The 19,054-nt window shown below is 42.1% G+C and overlaps 1 protein-coding gene and 1 long non-coding RNA gene across 2 annotated transcripts in view; one reads left to right on the forward strand and one right to left on the reverse strand.

The window, feature by feature from the left end:
* LOC118092245 (uncharacterized) overlaps positions 1-19,054 on the forward strand; it is a 167,844-nt gene that overhangs the window by 137,138 nt on the left and 11,652 nt on the right. The window lies entirely within an intron of this gene.
* Positions 17,970-19,054, reverse strand: part of DPP10 (dipeptidyl peptidase like 10) — a 228,481-nt gene continuing 227,396 nt past the window's right edge. Inside the window, exon 26 of the mRNA XM_035130088.2 lies at positions 17,970-19,008. Coding sequence (XP_034985979.1) covers positions 18,871-19,008 — 138 coding nt within the window. The 3' untranslated portion in view covers positions 17,970-18,870. The remainder of the gene's footprint in view (positions 19,009-19,054) is intronic.

The following is a 19,054-nucleotide window of genomic DNA, read 5'->3' on the forward strand; positions in this document are numbered from 1 at the left end:
AATGGGTTGGTAGTCAAATAGGATGTATGGGAGGGTGTGTGTGTGTGTGTATGCATGCATGTATGCATGCACGCACACTCCTATGTGGTGGACTTACCATCTTCTTACGCATGGATATCTTAATAATAATAAAAAAACCAACTTCCCCATTGGTTCCAGTGGGGAGTAAGGTTAGAAATATATAAACATAGGGTTAGGGTTAGAAATTGATAAATGGTAGGATTTTGGTTATTTGGGATATGAAGGGGGAAATACCAGCTGCAGAGGAATTCTTGGGCTAGCTAGCCTATGCAAAACCAACCTGGCCAAGCAAGGGCCATTAAGAAACAATACAAGGCCATTAGGGCTATTGGCAGTGCAAGCGAACTGTGCTTCCCCCCCCCCATGAGGTGTGAACAGAGGGGTTGGAAGGTTGCCAGAGTAACTGGATGTGATGTCACTGGATGAAATTGGGGCCTTTGGCGCAAGGCTTGGAATAGGAGAAAAAAGACAGAGATCCATCTTGGGCAGGCTGGCTGAAGGCAGACTGGGAGAGATGCTTTGGATTCCCGTTCTGCACTGCTGGGGGCAACAATCCTCTCTTGAGATAACCATGCTGTAAGATCTGGACTTCCTTCATCAAAATTTAGGTGTAAATATTAAAACTATGACAGCCTCTGCGTGGCTTGGCAGGGATTTGGGTGGTCAGCAACAATAGGAAGCTGCCTTGTCCCAAGTCAGACCATTGGGCCTTCACAGTGTCAGACAGGAGCCTTTCCCAGAGGCACCAGAGATGGAACCTGGGACCTTTTACATGTGCTCTGCCACTGAGCTATGGCCATAGCTGCCAAGTCTCCCGTATTCCCCGGGAAACCCCCTGTTTTTCCAGCCGTTTCCCACTGGCAGCCCGGATTTTTAAAAAAAACCCTTAAATCCCCTGGATTCTTACCAGCCCAGGTAGGCTCCTTCTGCACATGTCTGGAGTCTCTGGACATGTGCAGAAGCGATTTCTGGCGCTGCAGCCATTTTGGAAATGGGCAGGACATGCGTGGAAGCTACTTCCGGTGCCGCTCTGCCCAGTTCCAAAATGGCGGCAGCATGACTTCCGGTGTCGCACCATGCCGATCCCGGATTTTTCAATCTGGGAGTTGGCACCTATGGCTATGGAACTTCTCCATATGGCTTCAGGTTGTCATGAGGTGTATATGGTCCTAGGCCTTTTGTCTCGTAGATCCAAAGCTGCCCCATTGTGTGTGTTTTCCACCACTACCCTGAGGGTAGTTATTTATTTATTAATACTGTTTTATGTGGCCCGATGTACATGATACCTAAGCAGTTTACATAAGATGTTAAAACCAAAATATAAATACTTATCACCAAAATAAACAGTTAACACACAACATCAATTTAAAAAAAAACAAGTTAGGAGGTCTTCATTAAAAAGGGTGCATTTCCAAAACACATTTAAAAGTAGCATTTAAAAATGCTCTCAAATGAATCATGGGAGTGTGTGTCAAGCACCATAATATCCTTCTGAGATGGGTTGACCAGAATACTAGGTGGTATTCCAAAGAATTATGATACTGGTATTCTTGTTTTCAATCTCTAGCATGCAATTTATCTTTTCCATTGCTGCCACACACTGCGTTAATGCTTTTCACTTACCTGTATCCATCACCACTCTAAGATTTCTTTCTTGGTTGGTGACTGCATGTTCAGATCCCATCTGTTTATGTGTGAATTTAGGATTTATTTATTCATTTTGCGCCACTGTGAATCATGTTTCAGTACTTCTACCCTCAACCACTTTTACAAGTGATGATTTTGCACTTTCACACTAAACCTCGTTTGTCTTTTTTTTGCCTATTGCCCAGTTTTAAAAAAATGCTTTTGGGGCCCTTCGGTGTCCAATACGAGACAATGTATTAATAAGTTTAGCAACATTCGCCTCAATACTCAGAAGTAGTTTAAACTGTACTTTACGCCTGATAATACATGGTAACGATTCTCAGCACCCTTAAGAAACTACAGTTCCCAGGATTCAGTGGAGGAACGTGTGTGCTTTAAATGCACTTGAAGTGTGTGTTGTGGATGTGAGCCTTGTCAGTTAGGGTTCCTCTCCTTCAAATCAGAACCACTGAAGGTGGTGAAGGTCCTGTGTGAGTGTCTGGAGGAGGTTGGAGGGTAGATGGCAGCTAACAGATTGAGGTTGAATCCTGACAAGACACAAGTACTGTTTGTGGGGGACAGGAGGTGGGCAGGTGTGGAGGACTCCCTGGTCCTGAATGGGGTAACTGTGCCCCTGAAGGTGTGCAGCCTGGGAGCAATTTTGAACTTGCAGCTGTCCATGGAGGTGCAGGTCAATTCTGTGTCCAGGGCAGCTGTCTATCAGCTCCATCTGGTACGCAGGCTGAGACCCTACCTGCCCGTGGACTGTCTTGCCAGAGTGGTGCATGCTCTAGTTATCTCCCGCTTGGACTACTGCAATGTGCTCTATGTGGGGCTACCTTTGAAGGTGACCTGGAAACTACAACTAATCCAGAATGCAGCAGCTAGACTGGTGACTGGGAGCGGCCACCGAGACCACATAACACCGGTCTTGAAAGACCTACATTGACTCCCAGTATGTTTCTGGGCACAATTCAAAGTGTTGGTGCTGACCTTTAAAGCCCTAAACATCCTCGGTCCAGTATACCTGAAGGAGCAACTCCACCCCCCCCCCATCGTTCAGCCCAGACACTGAGGTCCAGCACCGAGGGCCTTCTGGCGGTTCCCTCATTGTGAGAAGCCAAGTTACAGGGAACCAGGCAGAGGGTCTTCTCGGTAGTGGCACCTGCCCTGTGGAACGTCCTCCCAGCAGATGTCAATGAGAAAAACAACTACCAGAAGGCAGCCCTGTTTAGGGAAGCTTTTAATGTTTAATAGATTATTGTATTTTATTATTCTGTTGGAAGCTGCCCAGAGTGGCTGGGGGAACCCAGCCAGATGAGCGGGGTTTTATTCATTCAATTATTTATTTATTTGTTTGTTTATTATTCCTTTCCCCATGGAAAGTGTGTACATGTGTTGCACATATTTTGAGAACACGAGGCTTCAACACACAATGAAGCAGTTATGTGAGATCATGACCACCATGTGTCTGGCATGGAGTGATATCAGGGATGGAATTTCACTTAGTCTGAAGACAGATAGATCTCAGGATCACGGCACACAGGGGTGGAGATTTATTCCTTTCTAGCCATGACTCCCACCAGCCACACAGCTTAATACAAAAAAGTTCCCATCGGCACTTAAATCCCATCAATTCAAGAAAAAACAAGAGGCATTGCCACATCATCTGCATTAACCTTGATGAGTTACCCATTAGAACGCTTCATTTATATTGTCCAACAGCAGAGGGGAGTTAGAGTAACTATCCTTCACAGTTTCTAAATGGGTAGCAACTGTTTCCTTCTCTGATATATATATATATTTAAAGAAATAAATCATTTTAAACTGTACACCGGCTCTAAGGCTAAAAACAGTTAGATGTTCAAGGCCCTTCCCCCTGACTATACAATTTTGAGATTAAGGAGAAACTTCTCGAAATTATTTATCCACCACTTCATTGCAAGGAAACATCTCAGCAGTTTATAAAGCTATAGAATCAAAACATTAAAATTCTTGATAATTTCACCAGTTTAAAACAGGTGTCCGTATAGAAAGCCTAGTATCATATATGGTCACCGTTGTGTAAAAGCCATTGTGACAATACCTTGACAAAGCATTGATAATGCCCAGAAATGACAGAAGTGTTGGGGGGGGGGGGCAAGCACTGGCTGAGCTTGGACTGGCATGAGAAATGTCAAACACGTGCACTGAAGGATTTGACATCTTTGTCAGGAATATTAATGGCTTCTAAGAGACGGGAAAGCACTTTAGCAAAAAAGAGCCCGAGTCACCCTAAGATGAAAAGCAAAGTCATAACCTTCAATCGCAGCTGATTCTTTTGTCTATTCAAAGGTAGATAGTGCCTGAGTTTTCCTGTGCAGCTCTCCAGGTCCAGACTCTTATTTTAATCTTAATTCATTTTATCTCGTATCATGTATTATCAGGTGTTATTTAAAAAGCATGTGTATGTTTGTGTGGACTTTGTTGATATCCGTCAAACCATACCAATACACACTCAATGAGAAAACCTTCTGCGGCAAAAAAATATATGTGGTGGCAGGGGAAGATCTCGGGGTCTGGAATTTGTTTTCTGATTTACAAAGCTGTGGTATTCAGTAGTCTAGTGAACTGTGCCATGCAGTTAACAGCTTTGGTACGATGCTACCATTTCAAAGACAACAGGAACCTGAAGCCTCAATTACATTAGAAAACCATAAGTCGAATGTTGTGTTTTGGTTTTTTGCCAGAAGCATTTCAATTCACCCACTGCTTTTCTTGATGGGATTTTAATAATAATAACAATAACAATAATAATAATAATAGCAACAGAATGCAGCAAGTGTTATCTCACCAGCTATATTTAGGAATGGTGCACACAGAGATAATTACAAGGCAGGAGCAGGATTTGTTGACCTGTGAATAGATACTATTTTGTCAGCCACCACCCTACTGATGGCATACATTATGTGCAAACAAATATAAATTCCAGTAAATTAAAAAAAAAGCTAGAGTGATCTTTTCAGTGTGGTGCAGTGGCAGCTGGCGGCACCTAGACCTGGTGTGGAGCCTGGACAGAGCCTAGGTCATTTAGGTGGAGCCTAGGAAGTGACTGCTTGTGAGGTCCCCATCCTCTTCACTTGTAAACAAGCAGTAGACACTAATGCAATACAGTTATCCAAATGCTCAGCACCTAAAAGTGTCTTACTTTGGTTCAGAAAGGGTCTCCTCTGTCTTGCCTGCTTCTTGGAAACCACATTTCTAGACAAGTTAGAGGGAAAGCGTTTGAGGTAACTGAATCACCACCCAGTGGCATGTGGTCAGTAAACTAGGGGGTTGACTAGGCTAGTTCCCTAAACATTCCCAGTAAATTAGAGTATTAAAATTTAAAAGTTTGGCCCCTCCTTCCCAATGCCTGGGATACTTCTGCGCATGCACACAATGTTGACCTCCACCATCGCCCTTGCAATCTGGCGCCTCTGGCCCTAACTGTTCCCCCACAAAAATATTCACTGCCCACCAATATCATCACCTCTCCTTGGTTTCTCCTTGAAAGTCAAGTCCACAACTTCACCACTGTGGACTTTTCCAAGCACAATTCAAAGTGTTGGTGCTGACCTTTAAAGCCCTAAACAGCCTCGGTCCAGTATACCTGAAGGAGCATCTCCACCCCTCATCGTTCTGCCCGGACACTGAGGTCCAGCGCCGAGGGCCTTCTGGCAGTTCCCTCATTGTGAGAAGCCAAGTTACAGGGAACCAGGCAGAGGGCCTTCTGGGTAGTGGCACCCGCCCTGTGGAACACCCTCCTATCAGAGGTCAGAGAGATAAACAACTACCTGACATTTAGAAAATACCTAGAGGCAGGGCCGTCTCAAGCAGGTCGGGCGCCCTGGCGTCGTGGTGCGGAGATCACTCCGGCGCCCCTGCCCTGGTGGGTGGGCGCAGCGCGGCTTCGCCATGAGGCGCCCCCCTGGTGCCCTGCACCACCCAGCCTACCCCTAGAGCCGGCCCTGCCTAAAGGCAGCCCTGTTTAGAGAAGTTTTTAATCTGTGATATTTGATGTATTTTAATGTTTGTTGGAAGCCGCCCAGAGTGGCAGGGGAAGCCCAGCCAGATGGGCGGGGTATAAATAAATTATTATTATTATATTAGAGACTGCAGATTCTGCCCAGTTCCAGCCTCAAATTTTATATCTTACACCACTTTGCAAGAGCAGCTTGCTACAGATTCTGTGGTGTGTGTGTGTGCGCGCGCGCATATTCTACTTACAATGACTAACAATGGCCATGGCTATGCATGAAGCAGTTAGTATTCCAAGAAGCCAATTTTAGATCACATGTGTAAGTAAGGCACCTGCTGGAGCTAGTTGTAACATTAGCACTTCCACCACTGTTCTAGTAACTAACCAGGGATGGTGGTGAGGAAAAACCACCAGCCAACATGTAGCATCATCATGGCATTGTGTAGCTGAGATGCAGCTCAATCATCTCATTATTAGGTATGTCAGTCCCAATAGGTAAGAATTCCCAATCAACAAAGATGTTATTTGCAATTCAACATACTTTGAGCTGTGTGTGCCATCATTGTATGCAGCCTTTAACCTAAGAACGTTGATGGCTCTGTAGTTAAAATTAAGCCAAAATTTGTTGGTTTTAAATGAGTGTGGGGGTATGCACACAGTTCTCTTTTCTTAAATGTGGCTCCAGGTTATTCTTCTGCAAAAGGGCATGTCTTCAGTTATCAGACAACAAACCAAATATGGGTTTACTGGAAAATAAAATTAAACACAAAAAGAGTATTCCAGTTGTATAAAACAATAAAAGAAAACAGGAACCCACAAATCAAAGAATGCATAGATTTGATTTGATTTGATGATTTGTATATAGTAAGAAATCACGTTGCACACATTTAGTTATGCATTTGGTTTAAAGTCTTTTGTTGTGAAAGTAAGATATGTGGCATGCAATAATAAAAAGAGTTCATTGTATGTAATGGTGTTACACTCTAAATCATGTCTCTTTAGAAATATTGAAGTTAGGACTGAATTCAGCCTGCAAGCCTATCCCCACTTATCTGGGAGACATCCCTTCCCTACTGAATTCAATAGAATTCACCTGTGAATAGGCTTATGTTGTTAGTCAAATGCACTTCTCCCACCTGTAACCTCTTTTAAAGATCTGCAGCTGTGTTAACTAACTAATACAGCAGTGAGGTGGATGAGGAAAACAAGCTGAGATTGAATCCTGGCAAGATGGAGAAACTGGGGGTGAGTGATTCCCATGTCTGAGAAATTTATTCTGGCTGCCCTTCCCCACTAAAAGAGCAGGTTGGGGGTCTGGGGGTGCTTCTGAATCCAGATGTGCTGGGAGCTAGATGTGCTTTTGACCAGCTTTGGCTGGTATGACAGCTATTTCTAGTCATGGACTGGGAAAGCTTGGCCACAGCAGGCCTTGCATTGGATGAGTGTTATGTGGGACACCACTCATGCTTGATCCGTAAGCTGTAGTTAGTACATAATGCTGCAGTACAGTTCCTTGCAGGAGTCAGACCCAGGGGAGGCCCTGCTGTTGGGGCTGCCACTTGGGGTTGCACAGTAGGTGGTGATGTTTGCCGGGGTCTCCTCAGTGGTGGCTCTTTGTTTCTGGAATGCCTCCCTAGTGAAGTGTGTCTGCCTCCCTCGTTATTGACTTTTATGAGAAATTGAAAACTCATTCCTGCTTTGGATAGCTGAACGTCCTCTCCCTGGCAACTCTGAATTTGTTAGCCTGAGAGCAGGTGATTGCCTTTACGTGTGTGTTTTTGTTGCTGCTTGTGGAAGTTTTTTTTTTTTTTTAAGAAGGTATCATTATATTCTCTTAGTATTGACATATTTGCCACCCTGGGCTTATTTGGAGGAGGGATGGGATATAAATTAAGCAAGCAGCAGTTAGCTGCAAGATACACAGATCTGTGCTTTGCAAACACGCGGTCCTTATAAGCAGGCGGGATAAACCTCTCCTGTTCTGTGAGATGAGACAACATTGCAGAAACAAGCAAACCTGTGAGAAAGCCAAACTAAATCTACAATGTAAGAAATGAAAATAAAAAATGAGGCAGGAAGCGTTTTCAGCCATATGGATTTGAATTCAAAAGACCCAGATAGAAAGTAGATGAGGTGGAGAAAGTCACAAGGGTTTTTCTAAAACAACCACCATTAGAACGGGAACCATTCCTGGAGGGTTTGGCATAGAACCCTTTGTCATTTGATAATAACCTCACCTTCATAAATGTTTATTTTATAGTCTCTATGAACATTAGAAGGGCATTATTTTCAGTAAGCAGCTACAAGGCAACAGGAGCTAAGTGAATGCAGTGATATATGTCTAGTTGTAAAACTGAACAGCTAAGGCTTTTGTGAGCATATTTTTCACTGTAAGGGTAAGAATGTCATTGTGTGTCCCTCCCCATTTCCTTTGGGGCCGTTTCCCTTCTGTGGGTGCTAACATGATGTAGAGGGATTTTTAAAATAATTGACACATTGCATTCCCGTCTTTAATCAGTGTTGCTCTTGTATTCTACTGGGACAGATTAGATAAAGAATTGTTCTCAATTTCTAGTGAGGATTACTTGCTAATATTCAGAGACGAGCTAATTGCTTTTCACACAGTGTGGGGAACTTTCTTTAGACTGTGGAAAGAAAGGTATTTGATCAAGAAAATATATTTCTCATTGCCATTTATATTCTAGGTGGAGAAAACAAAAGTTAAAGCTTATGTATTAGCAAGGGAAATTGAAGGAAATAACTTCATAGGACAGTCTTCATAAGAGCGCACCAACAGGAACCAAATAAATGATTTATTTTTTTTAAAAAAAGTCAGTTTGGTTTTAAGAGTATGAATTTATTAAACATACTTATAATTCATGAAGGTGTTAATACCATAGAGTCAGCTGTCCTGCCAGGATTAGCTATGTCCATCTCATTTTGGGAGGAACTAGGTAATAGGGACGCGGAGGGCGCTGTGGTCTAAACCACAGAGCCTAGGGCAGGCACCCCCAAACTTCGGCCCTCCAGATGTTTTGGACTACAATTCCCATCTTCCCCGTCCACTGGTGCTGTTAGCTAGGGATCATGGGAGTTGTAGGCCAAAACATCTGGAGGGCTGCAGTTTGGGGATGCCTGGCCTAGGGCTTGCTGATCGGAAGGTCGGCAGTTCGAATCCCCATGATGGGGTGAGCTCTCGTGGTTTGTTCCCAGCTCCTGCCCACCTAGCAGTTTGAAAGCACATCAAAGTGCAAGTAGATAAATAGGTACTGCTCTGGCGGGAAGGTAAATGGCATTTCTGTGCGTTTCTGGTTCGCCAGAAGTGGCTTAGTCATGCTGGCCACATGACCCGGAATCTGTCTGCAGACAAACGCCGGCTCCCTCAGCCTATAGAGCGCGATGAGCACGCAACTCCAGAGTTGTCCATGACTGGACCTAACCGTCAGGAGTACCTTTACCTTTACTAGGTAATTAAACTTCCCTCAGTCTACCTGAGAACCTCAGCATGTGAAGAGGTTTAAGCTGGTTGCTCCAACTCAGCTTTCATCAACCATTATTGAGTTATTATATCAATAATTTAGGAACTTTAACCACTTTGTAAGTAAGCAAAGTTTTACTGCTCGTGCATTATCCCCTGAATTCTGTATGGAACGACACACGAATCTGACGTCTAAAGAGTTTGTAAGTAAATTACCAAATGTTTGGTCTTTTTCTATGCTAGGGAACAGAGAAACTTTGGAAGGAACTTGAAATGACCTATATTGCTATGCTTTATTTTGCTGCCTTTTGTGTGTGTATGTGATTTTACATCTCTTCTGGGGTTCTTTCACCAAAGAGTGCTTGCACCAAACCTGGGTCTTTGCATCCAGCAATTCTTGTGTGTGTGTGTGTGTGTGTGTGTGTGTGTGTGTGTGTGTGTGTAACCAACAGAAAGAAGTAGCTGTGAATAGTTTTCTGAACAGAAATGCCTCTCTAGGGCCAAAACAACTCCCCTTTCTTGGTACGGGTTCTTTCGCTAAGAATTACAGCCAAGCTAAGCGACTTGTTCTAACCCTCTGATTTAATCCCTCCTGCACTATTTGACATATTGTTTTTCTGCTGTTATTTTACATAGTCACTATACTTAATTCTGTTACTGAAGTTTTCATTACTTACAGACTCCTGCAGTTCTTTGTAATTTCATGGTGTAAGCATTTTAAAATGATTTTCTATTGAAAATGTCGTTTCATTGACGTGAATGCACCAAGAAAATTAGATGGTACAACCCCTGCCCTTAAACACGATGAAGATGACATTTCAGCCTTTCAGTAAATTAGTTGTCTCTTGCTATAACTTCCAATAATAATAATAACAATAATAACAACAACAATAATAATAATAATAATAAATAATAATAATAAATTTTGGAAGCCTTTAGAAACCAACCATAATGCACAATGTATGTGGCTCTCCTTTTCAACTGAAAGGAAGCAATCCAACTGAACAGAGAAATCTTAAGTGAGCAGATATGTCGGACAGGTGGGGAAGAGATAAATTAAGCTTATTCCTAGCTGCTTCCGGCCAGTGTTAGGTCTATGTGTGAGGGCAGTGCAAGGTTAAGGTTATTTGTTCCAGGGTGTACAACCGGGGTTGGGAACCAGTGGCCCTCCAGATGTTCTTGGGACCCCAGCTCCCTCCATCTCTAGTCAGCAGGGCCAATGGCTAGGAGTGAGATGTGGACTCACAACATCTGGAGGGCTGCAGGTTGCCTACCCTTGATCTAATCTGTTTCTCATTTTTTCAGAAGGAATTGGGTGATTTGCAAATCTCTCTTCTTTCCATTGGACAGTTTGCTAGCTGCAAGAGCACCACATCCACTGCTAGGTACAGCCCTGCTGGATGTTTATAGGCATGGCCTGCAAATTTGCTAGTGTTTGTGCTTCCCATGAACACGTTTCTGCCTGTCTATGAGCAACTTTCTTAAAGGATAAGCTGAATGCAGTAGTGGTCAGCAGGGGTGTTGCAATGCTTGGCCTCAGATCAGCAGAGTTGCTGTTGCTTATTGAAAGGTGCAAGGTGGTTGGCATTGGACTAATGGGGCAGTGGCAGCAGCAAATGGGCTCTTCTGCTGTGTCTGCACTGTGTAGTGTAGCCCTCCAGATGTTTTGAGACTACAATTCCCATCATCCCTGACCACTGGTCCTTTTAGCTAGGGATGATGGGAGTTGTAGTCCCAAAACATCTGGAGCAGGCACCCCCAAACTTCAGCCCTCCAGATGTTTTGGACTAGAATTCCCATCATCCCTGATCACTGGTCCTCTTAGCTAGGGATCATGGGAGTTGTAGGCCAAAACATCTGGAGGCCTGAAGTTTGGGGATGCCTGATCTGGAGGGTCGAGTTTGACTATGCCTGGTGTAGTGGAACTACACTACTGCTGCTACTCATAAAACTTTGAAAAGTTCACACATACAAACTGAGGTTTCTGGGCAGGGTAGGTTTCTCACAAGTGGTGTGCCTTTGCATTATATATATGTGACATATATATGTTTGGTGAACCTACACGAGTTTCCCCACCATCTTCAAATAGCAAAGCAATATGAAATAACTAGATAAAGGGCTTTTTTAGACACAACTGCTTAGAAAGGGCACGGAAGATGAACCATCAATCCAGTCAGACATCCATTGGAAACCATTTTGGAAACCTTTGCTTCCATGTTGAATGGAATGTAGTCTTTCAGATATCAGATGGAAGAATCGTAATTGCCCAAGGCACTTTGTTAGGATATTTTTCAAGCTTAATTGCCCTGTCATTTACAATTAGGGATGTTAATGCGACTGTTAAATGTCACAAATAGCTTGCAGCTTTTACTCCCCTCTTAGCAAATGGGAATGTCCGACTGCATATTTTATTTGGAAACATTTTGATGCATTTTAAAACTATGTTCAATGAGAAGTTAATCAATTTAATGCTACAATAAAGAGAGCATTGCCTTTTTTTTCTGCTGAACTATTTCAGCTCTGGCTACATTGAGTGGTCATGCATGATAATGTGCAAACAAACTTCATTTTGTTAAGGTGGCTGGTTAATTGGGACAAAGATGGAGCAGGAGCAGCATTCTAAGTGCATCGCACAAAGCTGATATATGACTTCTAGATGTTTCTTCAGTTTCCTAGCTGCGTGCTCACCTGCCAATTTCTGCAGTCATCTACTGCAGGAAAACATCCATCAGTATTTTTATTTATTTTATTGATGGACAGCTGCAATTTTGTTCCAACAGAATAACTTGTTTTGCAAGCACACAAGAAAATAAAGAGGCAAGACAGAAAGATTAGGTGCATAGGGTCACATTTATTTATTTAACCCCAAATAGATCTGTATATCTCTGTGGTCTAAACCACAGAGCCCAGGGCTTGCTGATCGACAGGGTGAGCTCCCATTGTTCGGTCCCAGCTCTGCCCACCTAGCAGTTCGAAAGCACGTCAAAGTGCAAGTAGATAAATAGGTACCGCTCCGACGGGAAGGTAAACGGCATTTCCATGCTGCTCTGGTTCACCAGAAGTGGCTTAGTCATGCTGGCCACATGACCCGGAAAAACGCCTGCTCCCTCGGCCAGTAAAGCTAGATGAGCGCCGCAACCCCAGAGTTGTCCGCGACTGGACCTAACGGTCAGGGGTCCTTTACCTTTACCTAGATCTGTATAGGGGAACAAAGGTCTATAGTGCATGCCAACAGTGAAGGGCAGTTTTTCTTCTAGCCTACCTTACAGCTAGGGATTCCATCCTGCTGCACCCACTCCTGGGACGCCACAATCCCAGGCAGGTGTTACAGGTTGGCACCAAAGGTGCTCCCTAGCCATGCCAGCCCTGAAGGGAAGCCTCTGGACTTCACCTTTAATGATGCCCAAGGGTGTTCAGCTAAATCAGTTCTCCTCCCGTAGTGTTGAAGCTGTGTGTATCTGCATGCTGAAGCTACTTGCCAGGCCACTTAATTCCCTAAGTAGCTGCAAAAGCTTTGGGCACAAGAGGCCCATGAGATTATTCTACCCATGGACAATTAAGTTTTCAATATTTGCAAACTGCATATTTTATTATGAACTCAGGATCCAGTACCAAGAGATACCTATAATGCTGGTAATTCTGAATTTCAAATGTGACACCTGGATCTAAGGCATGCATTAACAATAAAAATTCAGCACTTTTGATTAGACAAATTCAGCAATTTTGATTAGACAAACTGGGTGCCATCATCTTCAAATGACACATTCGTAATGGAACAGAGCAGGATTTCTCTGCTATGGTTCCAGTTCTGTTGAGTGTCCTTCCTGAATTCTTGCCTAAGGCACAACCTTGCCAATATTGACAGTGAAAAGAGTAAAACACTGGGAGGAATTTAGTGCCATGCTCTCCTGGCCATTCCATTAGCTCAAGGATTTTGGCTTGTCGGATGTAACGATTCCACCCTCTCCTCCTCCTCCTCCCAGGCACAGTTCCTGGGCTTCTTCTGATCTCCCCAGAGCCAATTTCATGGGGCATAGGAGGCATGGGGGGAAAGGGGAGAAGCCTGTTGTGCAATTAGAAGTCCTTTCATGGGACTTACACTCATTAGTCAAATCCCACCAATTTAAATTTAACTCGGTCTAACACGCCACATTTTAGGTATATCCCTGAATAGTTTTGAGTGTACATATACCCAGGCTACAATGTATTAGCATACATAAGTATGGCTATATTATTTATCAAAATATATGTAAATTCACACACCCATGTACCCATGTGGCATTTTATCACTTAGTGACTCATCTAATCTTGGGAAATGCTTCTCTTGAAATGATAGTGGTTGTAGTCCCCTACTCATTACTGAGAGTACACTTAATGAGCCCAATTTAGTCATGTTAATTAATTTCAATGGCACTGCTCTGAGTAAACATTGGTTGACAACCCCCTTGTGTTTAAGGTGGCATGGAAGCTGTGATGAAATCATGATTTGGAGTGTAGATTTGGAGCTGCAGTGGTTGCAGCAATGAATGTTAATTAATGAATTGTACCTTAATTGCCGGTATGGCAAGATTTAGGACTGGACAAGTCAGCATTTGGTTTTGGAGTTGTAGTCTTTGAAAGGACCCTTCATATTGTGTATAGAATAGCCAATACAAGGAGTCAGAAATAGCAGTATTTACTATATTGCATTACAGTACTTGCAATGGTTTAAAGATAGTGGCTAAACTCCAAAATGGTTAAAGCACAATCAAATTTAGGCATTATCTTCAAAAACTAAATTTATATGCAGGAGGAGAAGGATCTATCAAAATTGTAATTATTGTAGAGAGGTTGTGCTAAAATAAGTTTGTGATCTATACACTTTCTGCTCCTTGGTCAGTTGCTCTTGATTTCACAAACATCACTTACCTGTCATAGTGGCTTGAAACATTTGCTCAAATACGAACAGCTAAGGTTACTTTTTATGGGCAGAGGGGCCATAGCTCAGTTTCAGGGGATGTGCTTAGCATACAGAAGCCCCAAGGTTCGATCCCTAGCAATTATAGGTAAGACTGAGAAAGATCTTGGTCTGCGGTACTAAAGAGCTGCTTTCAGTGAGTATAAATTAGGGCTATGCCCTGGATTCAGTTGAGACCCAAGCCAAATCAAGCACCTTTTGAGGGAGTCAGGTGCAGGCAGCCATGGCTTGCTACAAGTCGGGTTGGATGGCTGGCCCAGAATGATCCACGGCTGTCAATGAGCGGGGCATCAGGCAGGAAGGAAAGACAGGCACTGGGTGAGACAAAAAAACTCTGAAAAGATCCCTGATCACCCAGAAAAAGTAGGAGCCCACCACCTGACTTTCTTTCCTGGCATGGTGCAGAGTGCTCCATTGCAAATGGCTTCCGTGAAGAGAAATTGCTTGCAAAGAGCAAGATGCACCAAGCAGAATTGAGGTGTCTGGTGAGCAGCTCTTCTGCAGAGGCACCGATCCTGCTGCAGAAGCCACCTGCAAAGGAGGACCCACAGAATTTATCCCATTGCTCTCAGTTGGGAAAGGGGAGAATTAAGAGCAACATTTCCTTCCTCCTTCCTTTCTTCTCCCTTCCTTTTCACCCTCCCAGCTGTATTTATTGAGACCCTAAATAGACTTTGGGACTGGATCCATAACAGGACTCGTGGTCCACAGGTTAGCCCAGGGCAGGTTTTGGGGTGCATTGCAGCTGTAGTATGGAGTTATACACAGCCCTAGGGCGCACAGTGCTTCGCCAGAATGGCCAATATTTTTTACTTTTACCTACAATTGGAGCAGCCCAGATGAGAAAAAAAAAAAAATGGATATAGCTTCATCCCCCTTCTTTGCAGAATGATTAATATATTGTTTTAATTTATGCAAATATATCCAGATGTTACAGTGGTGTGCAGATAAATTATTGTATAAATAAGCAAATATGTCAACAGTGGGGATAATTAGCTCACTAAGAGAACATGCTTCATGATAAGACAGGTTCACCACCACTAGTAGCCTCAGTGACAAGACTGATAACATGCCTTTGAAAATATTATAGCCTAACCTTTTGCATCCTGAATTGAATTCATCAGTGATTTCCACTAGGCTCTCGATCAATAGGAAAAGTCTAATGGTGTTATAGATACATGGCGGCACTGCTTACTTGATAGTATCTATATTGTTTGCACCTTCAAATTATGGTCAAGGTCGGGATGAATGTGTATGCAATTATCTTGTGCTCCCTGCTTTTTTTCTTTTCATCTTACCGGCTACCTCTGGCTCTGATAGCAAACTCTCAAACCTAAAGCTGTTTGTGTAACAAACTATTTGAAAGGCATCAGTGGCTGTTCCTATTGAGTGGTACCCTAGCAAAACCATATACAAGAGAGACCTGTTAACATTTTTTGAACCAGAAAACCCAATGTAGCTCTCCAGCCATCTATAGTGATCTGCCAGGTACTTGATAAGCACTGCCCCCCCCCTTATTTTTTCTGCAGGAGGCAGTAAAAACTAGAATCACTCTTCCAATCGGCTGCTCCACATTGCTGGCATGGTGCCCTCAGCTTAGCACGTTAAACGTTCTTCAGGCCTGTTTTGTTTTGAGCAATGGAACTAGGATGCCAGTACAAACCAGCAATTGTTTGTTGTTGGAACACCTTTTCAAAAACCATTTTCCATCCTATTTTCATTTCTTTCCCACTTCTATTTTGTTGTTGCATATTTCTTCCAAAGGCATTAGTGGAGTATTTGCTCCATTGCTAGTAAAACTCATGATTTGAGGGCATGGAGCTACAATGAAACCTCCCAGATCTAAGCTGTAAATGAGTTAGGGAGCATCCTGGGAAGATTATCGCACTCTTGTATGAGCCTAGAAACCAAACTCATATGATGGGCCCTGGCATCCCAGGCAAGAAGCAAAGATACAACTGTTATCAAGGTACTAACCTATGGCTAGCAGGCCATATTTGATTTGGTAGTTCAAAAATTGCACAGGACTAAGATACAAAAAATGTTAAGGCATACTTCAAAACTAATATGAACACTGCAAGGTACTCAAAACAGGAGACAATACTAATGAAGAAAGCCTGTAAACTGTGGCATCTGCTGATTATTTATGCATATTGGCATACCTGATTTGCATACCTGATTTGCAAACTATCCCTTTTCTAGTAATTGTAGTTATTTAAAATATTGTGTATATAGATCAGATTTCAAAAATTTGACCCATTATGTCAGGTAGTAAAATGTTTTGACACAAATAAAATTTTAAAGTGGGATATTTTCAAGTAAGTATTTCCCCACATATAGTGGATTACTAGACACACTTAAGGATATGAATCTGAGTGCTGCTCTTCGTGCTTCTTTTGCTGATTTTGGTTTGATAATGTGTATTTTAATCATCAGGATTATTGCTGTTTGTTAGCTGCCTTGAGCAACTCCTTTTCTAAGAAGGAAAGTAGGATATTATTATTTTTTAAAGGAAACAAAATGCACAACATTGTGGTAAAAGCTATTGAGGCCATTCAGCTAATGCGTTTAAGTGCAGTCTTGTAAATGTATTGTGTGAACAAAAAAAGAGATAAATTTGTGTTTGTTCATCATACCAATGAATTAAAGGACAGGACTATAGGACTAATTTCCATGTATTAATCTATCACATTCCACTTGTCGTTGGTTGAATGTTCTTGCCATTCTTTGATGCCATGAACAGCAGAATATGGACCTGAAGAGACAGCTCTGTGACCAGCTTCAAGAGCACATTAGAGTAGTGTACCACAAGAAGTTGTAAATTCTAACCCTGCAGGGTGTTTGGTACAACAATAATTCATGTCAAAGAGATGCTCATCTAATAAAGATGAACCAGGATGGCCGATTTTTACCACCCTATTTGGAGTGGAGAAATGGAGACCACATTGGCCATTTTTGCCCCAGGAGGAGAAAGCGCTACAAAATATTTTAGACAAATCTGCTGCCTCAAGAAACTCTAGAATTTTGTTTCTTTACAACTTGAAATGTGGGCTTTCTTTCGCTGCACAGCAAGACATAGCTAGAGCATATTGAGTGTTGAAACAATGCTATGGCACATGTAACCTGCTTTTGCAAGGATCACAAACCCCAGTGCATAGAGAGTGCTTTTAAAAACAAAAGTGAAATACTCAGGACCAAAACTCCTAGGGACAACAAAAGCATTATTTGGGTTGGATCCAACTAACTTGCCCCTTTAGCACAAGTTGCCTCTGCCTGCACAATGAAACTTTCCCTCTCCCCACCATGTGTCCCCCCAGTCTCTGCTGGGTTTTCCCGGCCAACTTTTCAATGTTCACATGAGGGGCAGACGAGAGTTCAGCTGTGAAGCAAAAGTCCTTGTGCAAATTGGCAAATTTATTTGGATGAAACAGCGTCTTAGAATGTATATCTAAAATTAAGAGAATACAGAACTTCAGTCGTAGAAGTTAATATTCTGATGGCCAAAGTTGAGTGGGTTGTTTATTTCATAGTGTGATTTGTAGGGCTGTTATTCACCTTGACAATACATTTGATGCATTTCAGGGACTTCACCTGAATAAAATAATTTTTTTTTAAAAAAAATCATTCATCAGAAGGCTTCTTTAGAAATAAAACAAATCATTTCCCAGATTGAATTTAAATCTTTCATGTAACAGCCTGGGCAGCTGTGATACACCAAATAAAAACTGATAGACTGTTCTGTGATGTGCCACCACAAGTTGGCGTTGAAGTTCAGAATGGAATCTCAGCCCATCTGCAAGAACCAGCTTCACAAATGATTAATCAAAGTAGTACTCAAATGGCTTACATTGTTAATAAAATCTCTTTATCTGAAACTATAATTTAATATTCATGTATCTAATTTACATGTGACAAAGTAGCATATTCTAAAATTAGAGTGTAACCAGCAAACTATTGACTACTGTAAACAATACGAAAGAACACAACCCAAATATTTCTTAGTAAATGAAAAGATACAACTTTTAACCAGGAAAACTATTTTAGTTGTTGATACTGGTTTAAACATAGCTGTAATCATGGCTTGAAAAAATTGTTCAAGCACACAGACATTTTCTGTGGAAGGAGTTTTGTGTATATACATAAAGTCCAAGCGTGTACTACCAAAATTCTGCTTATTTAATTATAGTTGGTACAGTAAAATAGTGAATGCTTGAAAAACTTTTACAGGGAAGGGAAACAAACTAATATGTGTATTTATCAGACTTAATCTGATATTGTTTCCCAATGTAAATTGAAACAAAATATTTTTTTCAATATTTTGAAGCTTGACTGTGAAAAATTGCACTAATTGAAAAGTTGCAATAGTTGGTTAGACTGCAGCTCCCCTGTGCAAATATCAATATTTATGTCAGGTGTGCATTATGCTGAAATTGAGAAATTATGTGCATTTTAAATAAAAACAGAGCAACTACGTACAGAACAAACAGTGAATCTTAACAGAATCAACATGCACTAACCCTACTCTTATGCAAAATTAATTTCTTCCAGGAAACTGCATCTGACCATTGGCCTTCCACAAAGGTATATGTTTTCTCCCTTGGTAATACATTTGGACTTTTGTATTCAAATCCCAGTTTGTTAGCTCATTGTCACCAAATGTGCTGCTCCACTGGTATATCCTTTAGTTGCCCTTGGGCTTCTGTAGAATCTGTTCTCTCACAGTCACTTTTATTTATGGTTTCAGTGAGCCTCACTGAAAATCTCCTCAGTTCTGTACAAATAGCTTCCTTATTCATCTTCCTCTGGTTCCTGTGATAAAATTGGCGCTTCCTCCTTTAAACAAGCACTAAAGAAGCTGAGAATTGTGCTATAAAGGTGATATTTACTCTTCTCTGATGTGATGTAATGACCTTCATCTGGGTAGATCTGGGTGAGGAAATGAAAAAATAAATAGGCTTTAAAAACCAAATGA

This window comes from Zootoca vivipara, chromosome 1 (assembly GCF_963506605.1).
Source record: "Zootoca vivipara chromosome 1, rZooViv1.1, whole genome shotgun sequence".
NCBI classification, from domain to species: Eukaryota; Metazoa; Chordata; class Lepidosauria; order Squamata; family Lacertidae; genus Zootoca; species Zootoca vivipara.